The following is a 27,097-nucleotide window of genomic DNA, read 5'->3' as shown; positions in this document are numbered from 1 at the left end:
TTGTGTGAATGTACGAGATGGAGACCTCACCATAGCCTTCCAGTACCTGAAAGGGGCCTATAGGGATGCTGGGGAGGGACTCTTCATTAGGGACTGTAGTGATAGGACAAGGGGTAATGGGTTAAAACTTAAACACGGGAAGTTTAGACTGGATATAAGGAGGAAGTGCTTTACTGTGAGGGTGGGGAGTCACTGGAATGGGTTGCCCTAGGAAGTTGTGAATGCTCCATCCCTGACCATCAAGGCCAGGTCAGACAGAGCCTTGAGTGGCATGGTTTAGTGTGAGGTGTCCCTGCCCATGGGAGTGGTGTTGGAACTGGATGATCTTAAGGTCCTTTCCAACCCTATTTATGATTCTATGTACATCTGTAGATCTTGTGATTTCAGTTTGGTTTTGATGTGTATAGTTAGGAGCATGGTTCACTCAGAAAAATTCTTCTATCTGTAAAATTACACCTAGAAAGTTTGCTGTTTGGTCTTCCTGGAATTAGTGGCACAGAACAAACATAAAACAAAGAAAACATAAATGAAAGTGACAGTACTATGACCTAGGGAAGCATGTGGAGCTATGGAATTTGGGGCTTACCAGGCTCCAAATTCCAGACAATTTGGACTCTTATTACAATTGTTAAGAAAAATCCTGAAGAATTTCACACCCATGGAAAATCCCACAAATTACTTTAAGAAAATCAAATTACGGGCTATATCTCAACAGCAAATAATTCATATTGATCTAATAGAAGACTCTGTAGCACACCAGATGGAAATTCAAACAGGCAGGTTGCAGGAACACAAAATCCTAAAAGTGAAAGGCAAGAGGTTAAGCAGGAAAGGAAATCACATTTAAATCCCTGCTTTTGACAGTGACACTTGGATTTAACTGAGGTTATGGGGACTAAAAAGGGGAAAGAATTTCTGGAGCAGCGAAGACATGGAAATTAGCATATCATGAAAAGGAGAGTGAGACAAAGAGAGAATATATGGTAGTGTATTCAGAGTCTTTTTCCTCCCAAGACTGGTAACAGGAAGAATGGTGGCAGACAGGCTACCATGGGATAATGCCAGAATTATAAATAAGAATATAAAAAGCATAGGGGAGACACAACCAAGTAAAAATATTAAAGAAGAAAACCCTCTTTGTTGAAATTAAAAATGAGTGCTACCATTTTATAGATTGGACAAAACTGTTTTATTCCATAGGCCCAGGTTACGCTTAACATAACCTGGGTATACATTTCATTTTTCATATACCCCTAACCTTCTATACTTTGAATATTCTTACTAAACTGATTTGTGGCAAAATTTGAGATTTAAGATTATGCAGAGGATGACTTGAAAAGCAAAAAGGGTGCTTCCATTTTGATGAGAAGCAAAATAGATGCAGAAGTTTTGCAGCTAACATATGTATACAAAACAGTTGAAAAAAAAAAAAGCCCAAACATGAACAGGCTTTGCTTAATACAGCTATTAATCATATTTTCATTCATAAACTTAAGGTTATTAAAAACCTTAACTGCAAGGTTTTTATCAACAGCATTAAAGCCATTCAGGAATGGCTTTATTCAGGAACCAAAATGATTATGCACACATCAAATATCTATTATTTCAGGTCTTACTTGAAATCAGCATGTTATCAACCCATGGGAAAACAGAATAATTAATCAACTTGACATAAAATTGCTTTCCAAAATATTATCAAGCAAGTCAACAAATAACCCTTTTTCTTGCCTTTTCCAGAGGGAAAAAAAAAGGCTTACTTGTAAACAGATGGACCTGAAAATGGCCTGAAACTTGGCAGGTTTAAGCTTCAGTTATCCACACTTCACAAATAAAATTTCACCTCACCACAGGAGCAAGGAGAAGAAACGACAGCACTATCTTGTTACAGACTTTCACATCATGATATTTACCACCATCCTATCACTGTCAAATCTGATTATAAACCAGGGATCAGTAAGCAGGAGATTAAAGGCTCATCTGAGAAGATGGAACAAATTAAATTGATGAAAACTGCCCATACTGTGTCAGTTTTACAGAAACAGCCATCCACACAGAGGAACTATAGGAATTACAGATAGGCCTGCTCTGAGTCGCTCTCTGGCTTTGAAATGTAAATGAAAACTGCCGGAATTGTCAAATATAAAGAGCTAACTTTATATACATATATATACATATACAGTGGGAGTCTCCTCACGTTAACAAGCTTTATGGAGCACAGGATCAGTATTATATTAAAACAGAGATCCTTGTTGATCCTTGGGCTTTCTCTGATGTTATTGAAGAACTTTTTCTCCATAGGCATGATATGCATTCAGTTTCTAATCTGTAAGAAAAGTACTTACTGCTGTGCAATCTTTTTGGCATGTAGTTAAGGCGCTACATAAGCACGTAAGGTCATTTGAGCATTTATTCACCTGAAGCTGCTACAGAGAAGCCACAGCCCAGAAGAAAGAAGTGGATGGCTGTAAAAGCAGCACAAAAACCTAGAAATAGAGGTTTATGTACATAATCTCTATTGGATGGGTGGTTGAAAAGCGAGATTTTATTACTCAAGAAGAAGTGTGGGGGACAAGCTGCCTTTCCCACTGCCACCCAAGTAAACAAATAAGTAACAGTCTGCTCTTTCAGCTGCCACAATGGGAATCTGCATTTGCCAGTTCCTTTTTACTGATCTTACAGTTTGTCGTGGTTTAAACCCAGTCAGGTAACTCATTCACTCACTCCCCCTCTTCTTTCCATCCCCCTACTCCCGAAGGGATGGAGAGGAGAATCAAAAGAATGCAACTCCCACAGGCTGAGATAAGAACAGTTTAGTAACTAAGGTATAACACAAATCACTACTGCTACCACCAATAATAATAATGATAAAGGAAATAACAAGGGAAGAGAATACAACACCTCACCACCAGCCGACCGATACCTCACCCCCCTAGCCCAACCAAGCACCAACCAATACCTCCTCCAACCCTGCAGTCCCAGCCCTTCTGGGTAACTCCCAGTTACCTCCTGGGCATGATGTGCTGTGGTATGGAATACCTCTTTGGTCAGTTTGGGTCAGGTGTCCTGTCTCTGCTTCCTCCCAGCTTCCTCTCCTCCCTGGCAGAGCACGAAGTCCTTGGCCAAACCAAAACATCACTGTTATCAGCTCTGTTCCCAAGCCGAAAGTCAAAACACAGCACTGCACCAGCTACCAAGAAGGAGAAAAATGACTGCTACTGCTGAACCCAGGACACAGTTTAGCAACTATATTCTGAACATGAGACGATGCAAGTTGAAAATGGGTATCCCTCAATTGCCCAATGCTCCACAGACCCTTGACCTTTCTGAGCATGCATAAATATGTTACAGAACGGCAAGTAATCTCAACCTCTATAAGCAAATCGACATGTTTGAAGTCTCCCTTTCCAAAAGCGACACCTCAGAGAGGAGGCAGACACACACATGCACTCCACACAGTACCTAATTCTAATCTGAGAGCTACGTGGGCCCGAATCTATTCCTGCTTCTTCATGCACAAGAGCAGGTGCAAGCACATTCAGGGCACTGTCTCCTATAGCACGCAGGAGCCTCTCCTAGGAATGTGCTGGGTGTAGGAGTAGCGGATCATCAGGACAGAGCAAGTTTAATTTCGTCCTCTGAACAGCAAATGCAATTTCTCTTGCCACATCCCAGGAAAAGTACAGCAGCAAAACTATCCTCCCACGGTGGATTTACTAAACTGATTTTTTTTAAAATGAATGGAAAGAGAGAAAAAGAAACCCTATGCAGAATAAGACCCCACTGCTTACATAGTTTTTCAATTATACTGCCTGAAATGAAAGTTCCACTGTGACATTTTAAAAGAATTTATTTTCTCTCAACTATCAATAAAGATAAAAAAAGTTGGTGGGGGGAGGATGGGAATCACTACTCAGAAAGTCAGAATAATCACTTTCCCTGTGCTCCTCATCGTCCCACATTTTCCTTTATGGGTTTTTCTGCTTTTACTGCCTACATTCTTCACCTGAAGTCAAACCCTCTGTTTATGGCATCACAGTGGTTGCTGTGGAGGTTATTACAATGCTCAAAGCCAGAAATGATGAGTTTAAATTTGGAATGAGCAGCAGTATCTCACAAAATGTGTCTACAGTAGTATGAAGTAAAAAAGAAAAAAAAAAACAGGGAAGTAAAAAGAGCGTATATATTGAAAACAAGTAAATTAACTTCTTAAATGACTGTTTGCCATCGACTTTCATTATGACAACTGTTTCCAGATATGTTACCAATGGCTGGTTGTAGAAAGTAGGTGCTAAACTATACATATGGAAACAAGCACACATGAACAGACAGCGCTAACACAGATGGCAGCAGAGTGCCTAGCCACGCTCCTCAGTAGTGCCTGCTGTTACTGCTATCTTCTTCTATAGCAAAAACATACAAACAAAACAAGGTAACACAGACATGCACCGTGAGGTGCTGTTCTGGCAATGAAAATACTTCATGTCACCCTTCACGCAGCGCATTTCCAATGCACCAGATTCAAGGCTCAGTAAGTTATGGCCAGAGAACACAGATTTCTGAAAAAGCTATTAGTTCATTGTAATTCCTTCTGCTACACAGATTGGTTTCATACACACCTACTTGCACATAGACACATTTAAAAATACAACTGGTTTAGCACAGGTGTTAATTCTCAAGAAACATGTTAAAGATTAGGAATAGGAGAAGCCTGCCTTGCCATTATCTTCAGCCACTGCCAAATTTTCACATCTTTGATAGCAGATACAGTCCTTAATTTTTCCCTACATTAGGAAAATCATAAAGGACTTAACTGAATTAATTTCTAAACCAGTTGTTGCCCCTAACTTTGACACCTGAAGTATTACTAGGAATGTAAGGTCCTAGGAAAACCACTGAATAAAGATTTCTGAATCAGACCTGTACTGACAGAAACGCTTACCCATGTACTTGTTAAAAACAAATCCTTCAAAGAGCAGAGGGACAAACATAAAATCAGATATCAGGTTAAAATAATAATAATAATAGCAACAAACAGTTGGGGAGAACACAAGCAGGAAAAAAATTTCAAACTGAGTCTTTAATGGTCACAGAACTCAATGAATGATATTATTAAAATACTAAGCAAAGAAAATGCTTTTACCTTCAGTGTATTGACAGTGTCCATGGTCCAAGGTATCCTATTACATGACTGAACAAGCATTAATAAATTAAATATAACAAATAGGTGAATTTATTAGGATATGTAAGACAATGGCTGTTAATATCAAAAATTATAAAGTGCTTCCTTGGAGGATACCAGGACATAAAGACAAAATGTAAATGCAGCTTCTTTCACAGATTCCTCAAGACAGACACGGAAGTGCCAGAGAAACCCACCCACCATGATGCAGAGTGGTACATGGAGCCTCCAAGCAGGCAGCCATGTTACTACCCCATGGCGGGACCCAGAGAGGGCTGGGAGCCCACATCCAACTGGAACGTCAGGGTTCTAGACTCTTTGCCAAAGAAGCCAGAGACAGGCTTCAGAGTTAAAGAATTAGAGTCCACTGACATGCAGAATGTCTGGTTAATGGCCACTGAGGCACACAAGTTTTCTGCTAACAGAACCTAGTGAAATGGCCTCTGCTACAGAGCGCCACCATAATGACCAGAGATCTCTGGTATAACTACAGTGAAATATTTCAATTACTCAAGTTGCCAAGGCCCTTCTTGTCAGAAAATCTTATCCACAGTTCGATTTTTGCGACAGATAGCTTCAGGGCCAGACAGCTGGCATACACTTCCGTATCTCTTAAAAAGTGACTATTCTTCTAGGTGAATTCTGATTAGCGATTGCAAGTCTAGTAATAGTTACCACTTCATTCAAGAACCATATAAGCAAATTGTTAGCTTTCCATGGTATTCTTTCTGGAACATCCTAAAATGCGGCATTTTGCACTGCGTTTTGCAAGTGATACTTCAGATTATCACTGGAATCATTTTGGCACCACATACTCTTGGCTTGATTTCTAGGAAGATGGGGCCATTGTCTAGAACTCCCATTTTTCCAGTTTGCAGACTCGATTTTGAATCTCAACTTGTGAAAAAGCAGCCAGTTGCCAGATTTTGTAGATTATCCTTTCCTGGATGGTTTTAGGACTGGATTGAAGAAAGCTCTGGGCAGACTGATCTGATCTCACAGCTGACACAGAGCAGGAGAATGGACTAAAGATGTTCCTTAGGACCCTTCCAAGGTCAATTATTCTATTCATTCCTCAGGTTTCTATTAAATATGCTGAATATGATCAGAATTCACTAAAACTAAAGATTTTATCTTGACTAAAACAACCAAAAAAAAAGTCATATATTATTGTCGCTCATATAAAGAATGCAATACAGAATTTGGCAACTTTCCTCCTTTTACACTTAGAAATAGTAGAGTTTCAGTTTGCAGAATACAAAAACCATTGGGTAAAAATGTCTCTCTATCATAAATTGCCATCATGGTGCTACAGGAATAAGATGGGGGAAATAAAGCTAGCCATGATGCACGATACATCTCCAGATCTACTGTCCCTGCAATGTAACAACGCTATTAAGAACTCTGAAAAACTCTCAGGTATCACTTAGTTATCATTCTGCGAGATCATTTGTCTGTTTCAGTCCCCGTAACAAGTGGCAAACAGTAGAATTCAAAAAACCTAGAAAATAAGCTTACCAACTGATATAGTGCACCCAGCAAGTAGCTCGATCGCACAGAATCAAGTCATTCCAAGATCGGAAGCTCACTCAAGTCACTACAGTTTCTGAAAGGTGATCTTTTTCCCATCTTTACATTTACAGTAAAGTCCTCTCCCTAAAAGTAAAGTAACTGAGAGCTGGGACTAGCTCCTCATCCTGGACATTCAGGAAACAAAGACTATACACATACAAAAATAAATAAAAAATAAAATTGCTGCTGGACTGATTAGACCATTACCACTTCTCAGTAAAAAATAACAAGACATCCTCCTGTTGCACAAAGAATAAAACCAGCGATGTCATTTTTGCTTCATTAGAACTTGCCTTGGTAGGCCAAAGGCTTGAAGCAATTTAGGCTGCACCCAACTGCACCATTAACACAAACAACTGACCATCCCTCAGGCTACTTAAATGTTAACTGAAATCAATACCTGGATGGGAGCAGCCTGCCATAGAGAATCTATAGAAGTCCAATGTCATCCAGACTGGAAAAGACCGTGTTTCCCTAAAGCATTTTGTGTGTTCTAAAAACCACGTTCCCCCAGTTTTTAAATGGATTTGAGACCCGAATCTCTCTTGAAATTCCAAACAGCTAGACAGCAAAAAAATCACACCTCTGGTTTCAACAAAAATTTAAGATTCCCATTCCCTCTAACACAGGCTGGAACATTATAAGCTGCATACTAATGATGTCAAGATTTGATTATTGGGATATCTTGTATTAAAAAGTGATGCAAAAGCCCAGAGACATTCTGCCCACCACCGAACACAGCATCTCATCCGTTTTGCAATCCTGGATGATGCAAATGCGTCGCAAGGGTACCTTGATCTTTCTATATACAGCTTCCTATTACAGAACCTCCTCTCACCCTCTAAAAGACTTTACTCACACCCACTTCTTTTCTAGGAGCAACCATGACCTCCCACATGAAACCACAGTGACTATCAGCCAAAAAGATGGCATTGGTAGGACACCTGGTTATATTACGCAAATTTACTCAATCCAGCTCCTGGAGAAAGAGTATCTTTTCTCAACCTCCCATTCCTCCCCCTCACTACAAATGCCAGCAGTTTAGACAGCTCTGCAGTTTCAGAGCTTCAGAGTGATAAGTATTGAACAAAAAACTGGAATGGTTTGTACAGCAAAGCTCAATGCAGTCATTGACAATAACAAGTCTTTTTTCTCACTTCCCTCCACAGGATCCTGGGTTTGTTATCACAAACTAACAGTTCTACTTTAATCTGCCTTCAGGAGAAAGTTCTACCCACTAATTCCTACTCCTCATTTCTATTTTTTGGTATTTTCCACACAAATGCAGCATCAACAACTCTTAATGACGATTGTTCATAGAGAGCACACAAAAATATTCTTAGACATCACAGTACACAAGACCACAAAGCCATCTTAAAAAGAACAGTATGTTTCACACAACATTTCAGTTTTATTTATTTAGCAGTTCCTTCAGTATTTACCTTCCAAATGCAACAAAGTTGTTTTTTTTTTTAATGGAAATAAAATCATTTTAAGGATACTACCACAAAATAGAGCTTAGTGCTGCTAAATGAGTCAAGGTACAGTCAGTGTAATAACTTGTTAATAAAAGGACATTTATTTTCAAAATACTGTAACTAGCAACCAGAGCGCTATTTGCAAGCCCACTCACATGGCTAGAGGTGGGAATCTGCAGCCTCCCTGAGACATGGCCCCTTCGTTTGCACTATGACACTTGTTCACTGTATTAACATTATTAATCAAAGAATCCCACTATAGGTTTGTTTTACTTTTCATTTAATGCTTCAATATTTTAATTAGCACTGATTTAAAATCCATCAACAGAACACAACAAAGCAAACCTACAACAATATTCCTAGTTTAACTGTTATACGTGTATGTGTATTGCAACTCTAACATGATTTTGTATGATTGGAGATACTACAGCCTCTCTCTGATCTCATATACACAAAGAAAATATGCAAACGCTACCCTAAAGTTTCATGAGAAAGAGAGGTTGAATCCTAAAAGGATAAAAACATTCCAGGTTTTGGGATGGCTTATCCTTCTGCTGCTCAGAACAGCACTGGGTGAAGTCCAGCCCAAATACATATGGGAAAGCAGTCAGAGTTGCCACAGCTCCAATCAATTATTATGGTGACGTGATGAAACAAATTCAGTACATAAACAGACATTCCAACTTTAGTTAATGGACAAGATGATTCATTGTTGTATCATGGCAAGGCTAAATGGAAAGACAAAGGCAGAGACACTAAACTGAATACTAACACTGGAAACTTCCAGCTGTGAGTATAAAATGCCCCTGAGCCAGGGCTACTCAAAATATGAAATACTTCAGAATGTACTAAAATGAGATAGTTTCTACAGTTCTGTCAGAGTAATCATTTCACCCAGCTTCACAGTTTTAAAAAGCATGAACCAAATAATCAGGAAAGTGATCTCCCCACCCCAGCTTTTAAAGCACACCTTGCATTTCCCAGCAAAGTGATTTATGACCTCTGTGTGATTAAAATTCTCCAAATCTTCTGTTAAAAAAAAAAAAAGGTCAGAAAAATAAATCTGGTTATGGAGGGGAAGTCTTTGGTTTCTTAACTACTTTTCTGTGCCGAAATTAGATTTAAATTAATATCGTAAAACTGTATTTGGAGATGATCTAGATGGTGGGTTTCTCATTCTATGGTAAATTCAAATTTAAAATAAACCATGGATCAGTAGCTCTGATTACTTCTAATTGTGCAAGTTATAATGCTAGGTTTTATCAGTATCATAAATAACCTCTCCAGTGACCTAGGGGAGAAAAGGCACATGCAGGCATATAAGAGGTATCTACTGGTTTTATTGCACCCATTACTGGCCACGAAGGGTATTACCTTTTCTTAGAGTAACACAATTATGAACTGATTTTCAAAACAAAACAAAACAAACAAAAAAAAACCCATACACAGAATGGAACTTAAGTCCTAAAATCTTACAAGTTCTTTAAGAGGTTGTACCTCTTACATATATAGTCTGATTAAGAGGTATCAGCTGGCACTTGCATAAAGAAAAGGCTAAACAAGTTAAAATACATTTGGTAAACTAACTCTTTTATCCCTTTATCTTAACCCATTATTTGTTCTGAAAGCCATGCCTTCACAGCACGATATGCATTACACACGGCAAACACACGCTCACTGACTAGTGAGAGCCTAAAGTGGCTGAGGCATCAAAGTGTTAGTAGATCTAAGCAGAAGTAGCATCAATGTTTGCACTTTCTGAACATACAGGCTATAAAAATGCTTTAAGATTTAAAGTCTACCTGCAGATTATTCCAGCTGATCATAGAAAAGAGGTTTACTTGCTTCAAGAAGACAACTTCTATTTTTAGATTTATATATAGAGATATATAAAAAATGCCTACATGAATTTCAGACATTTACCTTTACAAATACTACAATAAGCCAAGTGTAAAAAGTGAAGCATTGAAAACTATGCCTCAAACAAAACAGAAGATTTAGTTATGACTACCTCAGTATAACCAAGAACATTATTTCCCAGGAGACACAGAAGGGAAAAGAAAGGAACAAGCTGACAGAAAATACTGAAGCACATTCTGGAATGCTTCAAGAAGAAATGTGAGAAGATGATAATATCCGAAAGTGGAAAAACTCAAGCACAACTTTATTTCCCTGCCATCAAGTGTGGATTTAGTCTAGTCCAGCAGCAACCAGAAGTCATTACCATATATGCATATATCTAAGTTTATACAAGAGGAAAACAATGTGCAGGTCTGTGTGTAGCTCTTCCACCAGTTCAACACAGTCAGAGGAGTCCACTTCTCTAGAGAGATAATATGCTGACTTCTGTCCTTACCACATTACAGCCTTTCCATTACACTCAAGTGGAATAAGCACCAAACAGAAATCAAGACATTTTTTGTCCTGTTCTGTGACAGCTCTAGACAGGTGAAGACTAAAATTGGTCAGCAGGCCCAGGTGAAAAACAGAGCTGTGCTGCTACAACTGACTTTCATTTATCCAGGCTACCTGGGCATGATCCAATGTACAGGCCCAATATCAACTGATTTCGTTGTGCTGGCTGAAGCACAGAGGACTGCTGTTCCCCAGACTAAATTTGTGACATTTTGTTTTAAAAAATAAAAAATAAAAAATCAAATAAATTAAGAAGAAATCATTTTCTGTCTAAAATATCACCTCTGTGTGCACACACTCCCACGTGTTCATCCAGCACTATTTACTTGCTCTGTTTTCCACTGGTGATTGTTTTATTGCTAACTTTCACATAGCTTTAAAGCGCTTTCTCTCCGTTGTTTGCAATTATTTGACACCACTGAAAATACCTTTGTGTTTCATAAACTCTAGTCACAAACTTTCTATATCTACTCCTCAAGGCAGATTTTTTCATACAAGTATTTCTAAGTTTTCTTAAGTAGCACAGTAAAATACTACTTGATTTACACTGTTGTTTCCATGATGCTACTCGTTAACATCTTCCACTTAGAGAATTCTGGCTGTAGCCTTCCACCTAGGTTTTGAAGCTCTTAGGAGACTTTACAAGTAAGGCGTCAATGCCAACCCAACATTAAATCATTTAAAAATAGGCTTTTTACAAGACCATTATAATTCATCATCTTAACAGGATCTTGACTTTTTGCTTGCATCCTGACAAAGACTTTGTTTTCTGCCTAGACCACAATGGATAGAAATGCTTGTACTTTACAAACTTTAAAAAGTGTAAACCAAGAACTTCAGAACATGAGATCACAGGGAAAATTTCACATTGTGTATTTAAAAGATTTGAAAAGTATAGAATAGTCTCCATAATTGCTCATATAAAAGGTGAGAAGAACATCAAAGCTGGCAAATATTTGTAACTTCACTCAGTTAAATGTCAGATTTGCTCAGGTGTTCCCAACTCAGTATGCACACTGCCAATTTAGATCCTGAAGTGATGCCCAAATAAATGTACCTGAAGCCAAACATACGCAGAAGTACTGTGCCTGGTCTTTAGCTGGTGTCAATCATAACAGTGCCATTCAGATACACAGGGCTATGCCACATTTTACCAACACAGGCTGGTGGTGCACTGAAATGGTTTTGCAGCAAAGAGAGAATAGGAAAGAACAACATTACTTCCACAAAAGTCTTCCACGCTTTCAATAACTCCCAGTTCTCTTGTGAACAGTTCTCACTTCACTTTGATGATTGCATGCATGGATGAGTCAAACCTGTAAGTCTGCTTGCCAGTTAAACATTGCTGACAGCTCACACAGCACATTTGTACTTTTATCTTACCTATAAACTCTCTGATGCTACAGCTTTAACATTTAATGTAAATTTCCCATTTCTGCATGAAATCATCAATACTGTCTAAAAAAGCTGAAATTCATCTGATTTCGGATAAATCCTGAATCCACTCTTGGAAAACAGAGGGTTTCCATAACTTTGAAAATTTAAGAAGCATGTTAAAGTAATACTACACTTTTTTTTCTTTCTCCCCAAAAATCTCCCTGTAGAACACAATCAGTATTAGGGATGTACAAATTAGGTCTAATTTTGGTTTTGCCTTACATTTGGAACTCCTAAAGGATAGTAAATGACCAGATAAATAATGACAGTGTACCTTGCAAAGACAGCACAGCAGAAAGAATGATTATCCTTAAAGTACAGTTGAAAACTAATTGGGATGCAAACTGTATGTGCTGCTGCATTTAAATTTAGTGTTCCATGTTGTTACAGCAATTACTTAAATGAGAATTTAGTGACATATGACACTTTACAAAACATTTGGAAGAAGTAACTCTGAGAGACTGAAGCACACCACACCTTTTTTGTTAAGCTAAATTAGAACTCAGTTACAAAATATCTCCCTAAATTAACTAATTTATGGTAGAGCTCCTTTGATGATATTCTGACCACAGCAGCATACTGCAGTAGTACAAACTTTGCCACAATTGCATAGCTGTATCAGGCAAAGGTTTTCAGCTTGGCAGGACACCTTACACCACGCAGTCTGTGGGTTCAATCACGGCTCTTCTCAGGTCAGTGGCAAAATTCCCACCCACTTCCCTGCATCCAGGATTTTGGTCTATGTTCCTAGCTACTGCGTAACACCCACAAATAACAGGGATAGAACCTAGAGGGATCCCAGCAACTCTTTTGTTCATCTGTTATTCCCCACTACCAGCATCACACTTAGAATTCATAGGATAAATATTTACAAGTATTAATAAGCCACTTCTATTCTCTAACTGGCTGACACTTCCTTTTCGGCACTCACTTCTTTAGAGGTTTTCTGACATCCACCAACAAAACCTTCGCTCAGACTTTTAGTCTGACTTGTGAAAGATGCACAAACAAGCAAAATAGAAGAGGAGGTGTGGTTGCAAAAGCACTCTAGCTCAGAAATACCCAGGTGACAGTCAGTTGGAGAAGTGACTTCTAGTTTTCTCTCATTTCAGACAGGCACTCAGGGTTATTATTTTCATAGCAAGCACCTTTTTCAGAACACTGTCACCTAAAACGCCAGGCTCCCCATCATACCAACATCTTTGTCGTCAAGATTGCTGCATGCACTAGAGCACTCTTCATACTTGTGAGGAGTGCAAACTACTCCTTCAGCCAAATTATTTTCTCTGGAAAAGGCAGAAAGTTACTCTGGAAACTAACATATCCAACGACAAACAAGCACAGATTCAAGCAGAACTCAAACACAACCTAAACTGTTACTTCATCCTTGAGGAGCTAGGTGAGAGACTTCTGCAAACCCACTTACTCACCCAAACACTTCCCCTATTTGTTCCCTACAGTGTTCCCAATAGGGAACACTCAGAACAAATTCTAGTGAGATTTCCAGACACTGCGACCGGATCCACCAGCAGTTGGGTTTGCTCATCAAAGCAGACTACAGTGACAGCCAAGTGGCACAGTAAGGAAACCATACATGACAGGTTTAGCTCTGGGTAACCGCATTCACCGATCTGCACACAACGAAGAGGTCACGAACCTCAACACTTGTTTTCAAGTTCACGCAAGACCGTTCCCTTCTGTTTCCAAAGTCAGGATCTGATTTTGAAAGAACTGTTTGTGCACAGCATAGCCTTGGAAGACAGCATCTGTCTCCCCGAACAAGTAAAGTGGGGACAAGAGCAGTGTTTTTAACGGTGTTTCCCAAGCATTCAGACCAGACAGATGCAAGCCAAAAAAGATTTCGAGGACTCTTCCCAGATTCACTGGCGTTTGCCAGGCTGCAAATGCTTTCTGCAACAATCAAAAAAGCCGCTATCAAAGCAAAAGCCAAAATGCACGCGAAGCCTTTTCCTCTCCCCTAGCCCCGGTACGCGGTAAATAAAACCCATGAGGGGCAGCTCGGCGGAATTTGGAGGCAGGGAGCTCCCCTCCCTTCCAACCGGCTGAACGGGAAAGGAAACGAGGATCCCCCTGCCCCAACAGAGCGCAGCGGCTAAGACAAGTCACAAGCAAGTTAGCCTCAGGGGTGCCCCGCTCGGACCTCGGTGCTCCCCGTCCCATCTTCGCTGTGAGCCCCGCCAAGCCCCGCCGCGGCCGCCCCCTTACCGTGCCGGGGCTGGGGCTTGCCGCCCGGCGGCTTCTCTTTCCTGCCTCCCGCCGCGCTCCGCATCCGCCAGCAAGCCGCCCCCCTGCCCAGCGAGCCAGCCATACCGCGGCGAACCCGACCCGACCCGGCCCGGCCCCGCGCCAAGCCGAGCCCGGCGGTGGAGCGCGGGACCCGCTGCCCGAAGGCGGCGGCGGCGGCGGCGGGCGGGAGCGACGCGGTCCCGGCGAGCCCGCCTCCGCCCGGCCCGGTGTCAATCAGCGAGGGCGGGCAGCGCGGAGCCCCGGGCAGCACCGCCCCGCGCCCCCCGCGGCCGTGGACGGGGAACCGTAGGGCTGCGCTTGGCCCCCTGCCCGGTCCGGTCCGGTCCGGTCCGAGCGCCGCCACCTGCCGGGGAGGGGTAGAGCGGCGGCGGCGGCAGCGGCCCCCACTTCATACCGTGCAGAGGGAGACCATCAGCAACAGCGGCGGTGTTGGTGGGCTCCCGGGACCAGAAGGCTTGGACACTTGGGAGATGACAGTCCTCGGTATAAGCCTCCTCCTGCCCGCCGGCAAGTCCTCCCACAGCACCTTCCCTGAAAAACATGTGTACGTTACCTCCTGCCATCAAAATCATTGGTTCTGCACACTCCTGACTCCAAAACGATGAGTAACTCAACCTGAGATTCCCACTTCCCACAAGCCCATGTGTGGTGAGATAGCAGCCTCCCGCCCTCACCTCCGCCGAGCCCCTTCTTCCTCACTAGAGTCCCAGGGACTCCCCCGCCATTGCCTTCCACCCCTTGCTTTGGCATGGGGCCTCCACAGTTTCTGTAAAAACATCGTTGCATGTAAGAAACATCACATTCTCTGAAATTTGTTGCCTTCCTAAAATTAGGGTTTGTGATTAAAAAGTTATAGGCACAGAGAGGGGATATTGGCAATTTTCAGGCAAGAAAAAATAGTTTGAAGTGCAGCTGTATTCCCAGGGATTTGCCAAAGCAGTATACTTCCTAAGGACAAATAACGCGCATAGCTTTTGTTTGTAATCTTGGTAATAAATCCACCTGTATCTCAAATCACAGCCATCACTGCCACAGCCCTGAAAAGGTATTCCACAGTTGATTTTTAATTTTTCATCCACGTATGTATCTATACGTATCAGCACTTCGACCAGGCATATTCTTCTTTTTATCTGAAATACGGGGAAAATGTATGCAGAATTTGACCTGACTGAAAGAAGAAGAGGGGGGAAATAAAAAAGGAAAATAAAACCTCCTTCCTGTGCCACTATATTCCATCTCTGTTTCCCTGACTTCAAGAAGCTTGTGAAGAAAGATAATCAGGATTCATTGTTATCATAACTTCATAACTTACTCTTTGGAAACTGACTCAGAACCAAGTTGCCTTTTTTGAGAGAGAGAGAGAGAGAGACTCTGGCTTTGAAACTCGAACAGCCAAGGTGGGAAGGAGACATAGCTTATGATGCAACAGCACTGTTGTTCTCCAGTTAAAAGTTTTCCACCTGATTTTCAGTGCTGATCTCCTCCAACAGGCTCTGCTAATCTGTTCTCCATCCTAAACCCTGAATCCCCCCAGCCGTTCTGCCTCACCTGTGAATTCTGGCTTGCAGAAGTGAGTTAGTCTGATTTTGTCACCCAATGAAGCTGTTGGTGTTTGAGCACACTGCATCAGGGATGGTTTTCATTAGCACTGAGAATGATTCATGTGAACAGGGATTACTGCCCTTGACCTGACATGTACAGATACACCCCGTGGTGATGAATGTAATAGAATAAACAGTTAGATATGACTGCTTATTCCCTCTTGTAGTGTCGCTCTTGCCCAACTCTATTGCACTGTAATACAAATAATGACTCATTTGCTTACCCACATAATATCACATTTAGAAACCTGCTATTCATCTTCACTTGAAGAATCTCAAATAAATACACAAATGGCTGATTTAAATCACATATTTATTTCTTTCACTTCATCCTGCTTCTGTTGTCATTGATAAAGACTACACAAGTGGGTTTGTGGTGTATCATGTCACTGCTATTCTGCATGGGGATGTTTTTTATAGCAAATAGTCTTTTGGCAAACGTACTTTTAGAATAGTATTTACACAGGGGAGGAAGAAGAAAGAAAAACAAAGAAAATACTTCTGGAGATATCTCTCCTTTTGCAAAGAATATGAAACTCCTACAGCAATTAGTTGGAATGCAAATTAACAACAGGGTATAAAAAGTTTTGTACAGAGCAATATTTACAAATTATATAAAAATATAACATCTAAAACAAGGAATTAGTGAGGAGAAGGAAAAGTCTGTAATAGTTGTATGTAGGATTAATATTCCAGAATGAGTTTAATAAATAGGAAAAATCAAGAGACCTTACAGTCTTAAATTTGTCTTTGCACAAAGAGGTATTTCTTCAGAAGCTTCCACAGCTGAAAAAACATATTTGCAAACGCTTCTTGAAGAAATGATTTTACCATTTCATAATTTATGTTTTTTAAGCAGTGAAAAACATAAGAATTTTCTTAGATATCATTACAGTGAGTAGTACCTGTGATTTAACGGACCATCACACTTACTCATAACATGCCAACAGAAGGTGTTATAGAGAGTATGAGCAGCTTCTGCTGAAAAGGTACAGATATCATAAAGTGATGATACTGAAATGTTACGTGATACCTCTGTGTGTCTTACTGTTATTCCCTTAGGGTAGCATTATAAGTTGCAGGCTAATTTTTGTTTATTCTTGTTTATGTTTCCTGCTCATCTAATGTTAAAGATGTACAACTGTTTTCATTTATTAACCTGGGGCTGTTTTTCCACTGGCAAAGGAGTATTTGGATGTCATATCTCTCTGTTTAACATGTTCTTTGCATAGACACATTAAACAGACTGGTAATTTGAATACGTGTTCTAAATTTTGCCTATAATGAACTGACTTATTCAGACCTTCACAAATAGGAGCATTGCCATACTTGCTTTTTTGGTTAGGCATCTGTTGTTTTACCTTAGAATAATATGGAAGAATTTTGAGTAGTAACATTTCTCAGAGCTGAAATTATTACACTTGCTTCCTTTGGAAAGGGGAATACACAGTACCTTCTGCCTTGTCAGTCTGAGGACACGACCTCAATTTTGTAAGGCTTGAGCTCAGTCCAGCATAACAATCCAGCTCAAATCTAGAAGTCCCAAGGCAGTCCCTTCTTGTCTTAAAGTACAAAACTCGCTAGCATAATTTACCTCATAATTTACCATTGACAAGAATTTTCTCTTAGTGCCTTTTGGTACTGATGATATCTACGTTCTAACCTGGTCAAACAGAGGAAAGCTAGATGGGGTAGAAAAGCAGTTCACAAAATGACACTGGTTCCTTGCAGAGCATCATTTCACGTTCCACATGGGAACCTGTGCCCATCCAGAAGATACCTCCAGGTTATAATGTGTTATGTAAATGTGCAAGTGATTTTGTACCAACCAGACAGAAGTAGACAAGCATCTTTTTCTGGACTAACACTACCTGCCTGCAGCTGCCCTCCTCTGCTTTGCACAGGTGCAAAGCTGTGATAAAGCAGCTAAGCCAGCACCTCTGCCCCAGCTTGCGCCTTCACGGCAACCTCAGCTGTATTCATGCATTGCTTTGGGTTGTCCTATGTACATTCCTCTTACACTTCCCAGTGCTGAAGTAATTAGAAAAACAATGAGGTGGCTTTGGTACCAGCTGCAAGAGAAGGCACAGGGCAGGTTTTAGACTGTGATGGCTCTTGCCTTGGTAATAGCAGCTTCCATCCCCACTACAACTTTGTAGACCTCAGTATAATCTTTCTGAGTTTTCCTTCTTTTATGTGTTAGGAGCAGCTATGCACACACTGGCATCAAGTTCAGCAAAGATATGGCACCTGCATGCTGAGCAGCAGGAATGCTCACCAGCTCAAAAACATGAGAGTACTGCTGGCTGGGGCTGTTTGAGGAAAACTTCAAGGCAAAACCTTCATCAAGTCATATTCTTTGCTTCTTGGTCTTTAATTCATTCACAGAGCTGGGGGTCAGTTTAGAAGCATAGACGCGCATCATAAAAAGGAATGTGCAATGGAGTCAGATCTCAGTACTGAAATTTTGACAGAAAAAGACATCCACTACTATTTTCTGTTGAATAAAGCAGAAATAGTGACTTATCTTTGTATCTGCAAAATTTGTCAGGTTACATAGTCCCAAAATTCAATGCATACTTCACTTCCCAGAATCTTTCTTCTGAGTATAATATTATTCTACTCCTGCAAACTAGGGAAAAGAGTAGGTAACTGTGAAACAATGTCACGCTGAAAAGCACCATTTCTGTTCTTTATGCCCTTGCCTGTGGTTCTTTCAATGTACCTCTGTTCTTTCAGTTATTGTGCCTAACAGCAGAAAAGTCATTTTCCAGCAAGTGGAAATGAAGGATACATTTCCAACTTATAGGACAGATGATACAGTTCATAAACTGTACCTACCTTTTTCGTGACACACAGAGTTTGATCCAGCTGACTGTAAAAAGCAATTGAGGGTCTGCCCAAAGAGTGGACGGCTCTAGGTAGATGCACCAGGGGCGATAAACATGGAAAGCTCTAAGCGTTGACCTTAAAGAATCTCAGTTACTATTCTAGAAGCCTAAATTTTAAATGATCCTATTAGATATTGAATGTCCTGCCAAAAGTACATTCTGCTGAAACTTTTACTCAAATTTAATCAGAGGGATCCAAATTTAATGATTTGGATCACAATTCTGTCTCCGAGATGTTGTTGTGAGACACAGTTATCTGCACATTTTTGTCTTTTCATCCAATATGCTGAAAAACTACAAGGTTTATTATCTCAGGTTGATTTATCCTAGTATTAATGTTTAACGTATTCCAATATTTCACTACATAATTTAGAGCAGGCTGAGGAAACTCCACATACAAATACTTCACTAACCCAATGGGCAAACATTCAGAGGGATATAAGTATGCATTTCCAGGTAGCGCCATTTAGTAGCTCACAAATAAAATGGGAGGTGCCTGAAGAAAATAATAATGGTAAAAGTATGAAGAAAAACTGAATAGTTACTGCTTTTTTAGGTCTGTCAAGTTTTGCTGACTGAAAAACAATGTAAAAGAGAGTTCTGTTTCCAAAGCTATGGAATTATCGCATGGATGCCTCCTGGCCCCTCATAATATCATCTAATGAAATGGAAATGCTACTCAAGAGCTGGATCAGAAGCCAGATAATCTTTAAGATATGCAAGAGACAGGACCCCAGGAGGGCTCACTGCTTTCAGGTATTTGCTAGCACTCCTGCTCTGGATACTCTGAGGAATTGCATTTTAAATAAATATAGAGAAAAAGTATGCCCAGGGATTCTTGAGAGAAGATTAGAATGCCAGTCATAAAGGGCTAAATTCAGTTTATAATTACCCCAGCCACAGAATTTAATAAAGAAATAGCTATGATAAAAAAGTTTAGAGATCTTTATTTCTACTTCTTCCAAAATGAAATAAATTGTCCCTGATTTTTTCCAAATTCCTTATCAAATAAATTTAGCAGTTTGAGAGAAAATTCCCATACCTTCCTTTTTGACATATGTTATATGTGATCTGCAAAACCTGTTTTTTCGGTGTTCCCTGTTATAAATATGTTTCCCTGTCACTGTGTCAGATACATATTTGCTGTGCTTTACTTTACAAAGTAGTAGTTATATAAATTTAAGTCAGTTTTACATGATGTAACTGGTGATAGAATCTGGTCTAGGAAAATGTCTGTAGGAAACTGCAGAAAACCTATTTCCAGGGGCTGCAAGAGGAAGGTACTGAATGAAACATTACCTCTCCTGGCTCTGCATCAACCTGCCAACAGCCACAACATCTGTAGCATCCCTCTGGCATATGGTAGGTTGCAGGAGTTAGCAGAAAACCTCACACAGGTTTTATGATACTAGCAACTGCAAATGGTTTGTTTGTTCTTTGTTTCTGTTAACATAATTCAGGGTTTTACTTTCTGTTCCACTGGAGTTATGCTTGAACATGATGTCTGGGATTGGACCCTAACGGCAGTGGTTAAAAGCACATCAAACACAGGCTGTGCTACCTCTTTTCTGAGTAGCATGTTAATGTAACTGAACTCATACAGTTATGGAAGTGTAATCACCTATTAAATCTACAACTATAGTATATGGCTTTTCCCCTGGCTTTTACTCAAAAACTGTTGCTTTAGGTAGATTTTGGAAATGAGAATGTGCTAGTGTGAAGCCACACGGAATAAGAGAGATTTGCAATTTTAAACACAAAATTACATCATTTGCCCTGCGTTTCCCCCTACTTGAGTAGCGACCTAATTACTGAAAGAACTGCTACATTAATATTTAAAATAAGTATAAGTAGGTATCTAACAGTCACTCCAATATAACCTTAGGAAAACATTTTTTTGTGCTTCTATGTAACATCAATGAAGAATATGGAACCAAAATAAGGAAATTCCTTTGGAGTTAGGTGTATGGGAGATCCCTGATCACTAGCATTATTTCTTTTTCCTTTGGCTGGTTCCTCACTAGTCATCACATTGCAACATTCCTTCAAATTTCCGTTGCCTTCATCCTTCTTCAAGTTTCTTTGTTACTTTCATTGGCCCCTAATGGAACCATTTCTTTTCAGGGTTTATTCTCTATTCCTTTTAATCTTGGACCCATGCAGTGTTCAGGGATCATTCAGAGTCAAGGGGATGGCCACAGCTCTGTCACATTCAGTATCTGAATTCCAGTACATTGACACTGATGACCTGACCATCTAGCAGAACATGCTGATGGATTCCTAGATTATTACAACATTACTGTGTCACACCTTCATCTCATTGCTTCCTCCTTCTTTGATGTGCTACTGTGCTAAAACCACCACAGCCACAAAGACAACTATCACAAATACAATGGCACACACTACTTAACCCTCTTTGAAACCTGTTTGCCCTGAATAATAGAATTTTTGCAATTCTGCTCTTTTGGCCTGTGGAGGAAAGGGTTCAGAGGTATAAGGGAGACATTTAGACCATCAGCAGGAGGCTAACCAAGGTATCCCCTTTCCATGTGAGAAGTTTTTTCTTCATACGCACCAGAAAAAATAATCTCATCCTGGAGTGAGAAGCAGATGCTGGTAATGTTCACAATTATGATGCATGTCAGGTCATGTGCTGCCCAGTTGATTGGCACATCTTACAGCTGGCATAGACCAGATCTGTATGCAATGTGAAATGGGGGTTGTTCTCAGCACTTCTTCACAGCTGTATCTGCAGCAACGGGGGCTTTATCACCAGGCAGATGGATTTTGGCCTTTACCTATGAAATCTTTCGGCCTTGGTCAAAATAAACATTTCCACAGTACTGCATGAATAGAGAAAAAGAAAACAACATTTGCATCCTGAACAGGAAATGGGGACAGGAGGAAAGAAGCAGCTACTATTTTACCCAGTGCACAGCTGAACTGTACAACACATTGCTCCTAGAAGCCAGTGCCACATTGCTGACCAGAAAAAAGCAGCATTCCACCCTAGGGTTGCTTCAGCTTGTCACAACCAGACTCTGCCTTTCCTATAGACTAGAGATAAAAATACAATTCAATTTTTGACACCTCCTGAGTTCCCAATAGATTTTTTCAAGTTAAGATTTAACAGCCAGGGACTAAGGGATATGGAAATAGATGCCATATATCAGATACGTACTATGGAACTACCTGACTTTTAAAGACTGACAAACCACAAATAGAGTTGTTAATAATGATGCATGCCTTTCTACATTTTCTGTCTAGCTACAGTAAAACTGAAAAGCACCACACACATAGGAGTGCTTCAGATCTGCCTTCTTCTGTTTCTATTTCCATCTCATATTTTTCAATATAAATACATTGATCCTCTCAGGATTTCATAATCCTGTGCCTCTCAAAGGCATTCTTTATATAGATACAGAGTTACATACATCATGTGTAACTTACTTGTTTCTTAAATAGTTGGTGGTTCTCATCCATTTCAGTCATTCACTGGCTCATGCTAATATAAAAAAAAAAAAAAAACAAAGATTCCTATCAGTAGTTAGAGAGTTAAAACGTGTAAGACAGTTGGTTTTACCCTATGGGACCCCCATGACATGAGTTTCATTTAATGGCACAAAAGATCATTCTAGGGCACTCCAGTCTTCAAAACACAGCACAAGAATAAAAAGCTAGGCTTGACAAAACCAAAGATGTAAAGCACATACACTAGAATTTATTTCTAACTACGAGCCTATGCATTTGTTTTCAGAAGCCAAACTCAATACGAATTTCAGCACAGCTGCACACAGAAAAGGAAAGAAATACTGATAATTCAAGTCTACATACCTAGAGTCCCTCTTCACTTCTAGAAGCACTCTGCACAGCACTGGTTTAGGAGACTAGAGATAAAAAGCCTGAATATTAAAAGCTTCAGCAGTTCTTCAGAACAATGCAACACCCTCTTAGACTTAGGTGCATCTGGCACTACAGTCAGTTCTTCCACTCTTACTTAAGCAGCAGTGTTAAGTATTCATTCACACAGAAGGAAATGTTTTATAAAAGTTGTCATATTCTGCTCTATAATTTCCTGATTTGCAACAGAAAAAAATATGGTTATGTGAACCTCTGCACCTGATAAAGTCAATTGACTTAAAAGAGCTTGGAACTTTACCCAGAATTCGCAAAAATATTTTGGACAATATAATACTAAGGTTAGGCCAACATTAGATTAAAGTCCAAAAATACTGGTCTGATTCTGTAAAATTTTCATTTTCAATGATAATACTGATTTTAATAAATCTTCCTCTTTGAACTGCAGGATCAAACATACGCACGTGTTGAATAATGCAAGTGTTATTTGTTCTAATAAGATGGAAGTTCACCAAATTGATCTGCAAACACTGGAATCACACTTAATGATGTTTCAGAGGATAGAACTTTCCTACTTTTTTACAGTATAATCACATTTTCTAAACCACACATAGTTGAAATTTTCTGTACAAAAAAATGTAGAGACCCTAGAGGGAATATGATGATCCCAAGGCAAATGAATCATTAGGTAGTGTTCCCATGCTTTGGGGTGTGTTAATATTTTCTATATCCAAGTATCAAAGGAAGAAAAGCTCAGTTTTGATTAAAGCTCAGCTTACCTTAATTTCTATTTGAGTCCATTAACTTACCACAGTAAAGACAAAGGGTGCAATCTAATACATAGCAGATATCTGACACATAGCACAATCACTCAAAATTAGGAAATACCATGTCTAAATTATAAATATTTCACTCCTAAAAGAGAATAATTTGTGCTGTGTGTCTGTGGGAAGACCTGCTTTAGAGGTGAATTCAGCTCTACAGAGTTAGAAAACTGGCAGGTCACAAAACTCTTTAGAGACTGCTAAAAGTAAAATACAGAAATACTCCAGGGAGCAAAAGAATAAATGCCCACCGGTTTTCCTAAATAAGTGATGCTAACTTGCTTTTCTTCTATGGCATAAATATGTCAATTATTCTTGATACAAGAATTTATGTATCTTATAATAATTATGACCCACAATCAGCTGAAACACTGAAAACATGCTGCTTCCTTGGAAAAGTCTTCAGGAAAGATGGCCAGTGTTCACTCCTAAAATAGATACGGGTTTAATTCTGAAATGGCAGAAAAGGTATTTGAACCAGAATTTGTCACTTTCTAGAGAAGTATTTCAACCACTAGGTTGTCAGCTATAAGGGAGATTTCTTTTTTCAGCCATATTTTAATTTGCAATTAGGTTTCAAACAGTGGCCTAAGCTACATTTGTGGGGCAGACACCTCTTTATTACTCATTAGGCATGCTTTTAAGAGTTCCTGCTGAATTGTTTTTCTCAGGGGTTTTTAAGCAGACATACCGACTGGATCTGGATCCTGTCTGGGCTCAGATAAAAGCTAAGTGCCAAGCTGGATGCTTGCACTCTAAGTCCCTGATTTTGCTTGGCTTCCAGTGAAAACTCAGAAGGAACCTCAGTTTTTTCAGCTCAGCCCTGTAAGTACTTATTCTTGCAAGCAAGGGATCTGTGGGAACAGTCCCTTAATTTTTCATGTTCCAAGTTTCACATGCCAGAAAAATTTAATAGACCATCCTGTGGTTTTGAAATCACGCTGAATACAGACTTGGTGCCAGCAGATTTTAAATTATTTCCTTCACTATTAGACATAACAGTGCAGTGGAAGTTTGAACTAAAACTTGTTTCCTTGATTAAATATTATCCCCTTGCCATTCTGACCTACAACCTATAAAGAAAGCTCTAGAGTATATGCTTAAGCATACACATAGTCCCATTAACTTCAGCAAGCATAATGAGAAAACCAGATGAGAGGTTATGTTGAAGTTACTATTTTAACATTGTTCAGAAGGACTGAATAATTCAATGTTTCTTTGGAGAAATACATTGACAACGTTGTGCTCAATCACATGTTTTTTTTTCAGCAGGGAATTCTGTTTGCTCAGTGGTAATTCTGGATTTTCACAGATATTGGAATTGCTCATATGCCATGGATTTATAAGAAGCTGTGGAGGGTCTGAAAAAGTTTAAATTAAAAAAAAAAAAATCACTATTTAACATATAAACAACTTTACATTTGTATTTTTACTATTAAAAATACTCTTTGTTCTTTGAGAGAATCAGAACAACTGAGATGATGAATAAAAATGCTTGTAGTCTTAAAATTTAAATATATTCAGCAACTGATACTCAATAACTATTCTTTAAATCCTTAAAAGGATTATTTTTCACCTTAGGGGGAAAAAAATTATTTATCCATTTGCAAAGGCATATGGCACCATATGATCGATCCTTTACCACATCCCAGAAACACTTTCATAGCCAAAGTCCTTCATTTAATTACTTAGAGATACCACATATGCCTTCCAAAGGTAATGAGATGTACACCAGTCAGATAATAGAAGGAAAAACATTACAATTTTAGGTTTTAATGCATAACATTTTACCAGCTTGTAACTTGTAAAATTATTTTGTACGGAATTGCATTCAGGCTTGACCACACTCTAGTGACACAGCTGTCAAAAAACTAGGATTAAATTCATCTTGTTCAACATTTGATCTTTCATTATTTGAAAAGATCATATGAGCACAAGTTGAAAATTCATGCAGTTATTCTTAGTCAGAAATAATAAAAGATACAGTTGCTGCCAATTTTCATTTAGCTTAGTAAATTTTTGCTTTAAAGAAAAAAATCAAGCTAATCATTTGCACTACACGTTATATTTAATAACAAAATTGCCCTAGAGTTATGCAACCAGCTGTAGATAAAACTCTATTTCTTATTACATACTCTAAAAATATCTCCAATCAAAACATTTTTGTGTCCAAGTGGCAAACCTACATGTATAGGTTGCAACTAGACATATAATGCCTCATTAGTTCAACTGAAAGACAAATTTCTTTGAACTATTGGTACCGACAAAATAGCTGCTCAGCAGTAGAAAAAATGCATCTTAGAAAATATTTCAACACAAAACGGTTGTCGTATTTAAATAGGATTCTTCTCACCAGCTCATTTGAGCTTGGGAATCTTGGGCTGTTCATGCCAACTTTTCTTCAGTGACTCATTCTAACTAAGCTTTTGGATTTTGGTGCTTGTGCTGGGTTTATATTCCATGGTACTGTGCCATTTTGAGAGCACAGATTGTATTTTTATTAGTAAAATAGGATGTATAGAGTCATTCAGTCACATAGAATTACTCAATGCACCTCTGGTCTCATCCAAAATGTAAAATGAAATGGTAAAAAACTAGAGGTGGATCAGGAATGCAGTTAAATTGGGTTAATTGACATGATTCTGGATTTAAAAGGGTTCACTTGGCTCCAACTCCTACATTTAATGAAGTATTTGCACAATCCACATTGCTTGAGGAAAAAAACACCAAGTATAAACAAAGCTTCTAATAGATTCATTAACAAATAGATAAGTTGACATTTGTCTTTGATATATCAGCCACACATGAATCTCATTACCACATTAACACATTTCCCCCTAAATTTCTCTTGAATACATAATGCTTTTTTATTGCTCTTGTTGTCATAGACCCAACCTGTCATTAACTGTACAATTTCCAGCTAGGGAAATAGCACTTTGTACAGCTTCCTGTAAGAAAAAGAAAGTTTTCCCTCATCCTTTCATGTCCACTGATAGGATACCTGATGTCGTTGAAAAAACTGATATCCTTGGTCATCCCTATGGAAGGAACAAACTCCTTTCTTAGCCAAAGAAATGAATACTTCATCTTTTGAGTTGTGTGGTACAATTATACTCTGCTTCTGCATTCTGCCTTGTCCATTCACAGTCCAGACCTATACAAGTGTCCTTGTAATATATACATTTATGCAGAATATGCAAAAGTCATCCAGGCGTTCATATTCTCTGCACTGTCACAGTACCTCATGACTACAGATTTTACTAGCCCTTTCAATTCCCAAAGTCTTTCTCTACTTTGCATCCTGCGTCTCTTGGGATTCCTGCAGTGGTGTCCTCAGAGAGCTGGAGACTCTAGATAAGATTAATAAATAATTTATAAATTCCTCTCTACAGTTTCAGAAATCATGTACTCTTTTATTCCACTGAAGCACACACGTTTGTTGCAAAATGGAACTGAAGCTACATTCACATCGTGCTTCTCACATAAGTTTTTGTTTGCAAAGCTGACTTGTGCACCTTTTGCCTTCAGGTGGTTAGTCCAAACATAAGTTTCAATATTAGTTATTCTTCCTGGA

At 39.3% G+C, this 27,097-nt stretch overlaps 1 protein-coding gene across 2 annotated transcripts in view; it reads right to left on the bottom strand.

The window, feature by feature from the left end:
- The window catches only part of ZNF385D (zinc finger protein 385D), a 416,419-nt gene extending 401,513 nt beyond the window's left edge, over positions 1-14,906 (bottom strand). Inside the window, exon 1 of one of the 2 annotated variants that reach the window (XM_057424835.1) lies at positions 14,744-14,906. In XM_057424835.1, the coding sequence (XP_057280818.1) occupies positions 14,744-14,891 (148 nt within the window). In that variant the 5' untranslated portion in view covers positions 14,892-14,906. Of the gene's footprint in view, positions 1-14,307; positions 14,499-14,743 lie in introns of those variants that run through there. The other variant, XM_057424836.1, reaches the window with a different exon arrangement.
- Positions 14,907-27,097: the final 12,191 nt, after the last annotated feature.

Source organism: Pezoporus wallicus, unplaced genomic scaffold, assembly GCF_028554395.1.
Source record: "Pezoporus wallicus isolate ANWC-B61680 ecotype Strahan unplaced genomic scaffold, APGP_CSIRO_Pwel_v1 contig_3181, whole genome shotgun sequence".
Classification (NCBI taxonomy): Eukaryota; Metazoa; Chordata; class Aves; order Psittaciformes; family Psittacidae; genus Pezoporus; species Pezoporus wallicus.
This window is presented reverse-complemented; position numbering and strand designations above follow the sequence as displayed.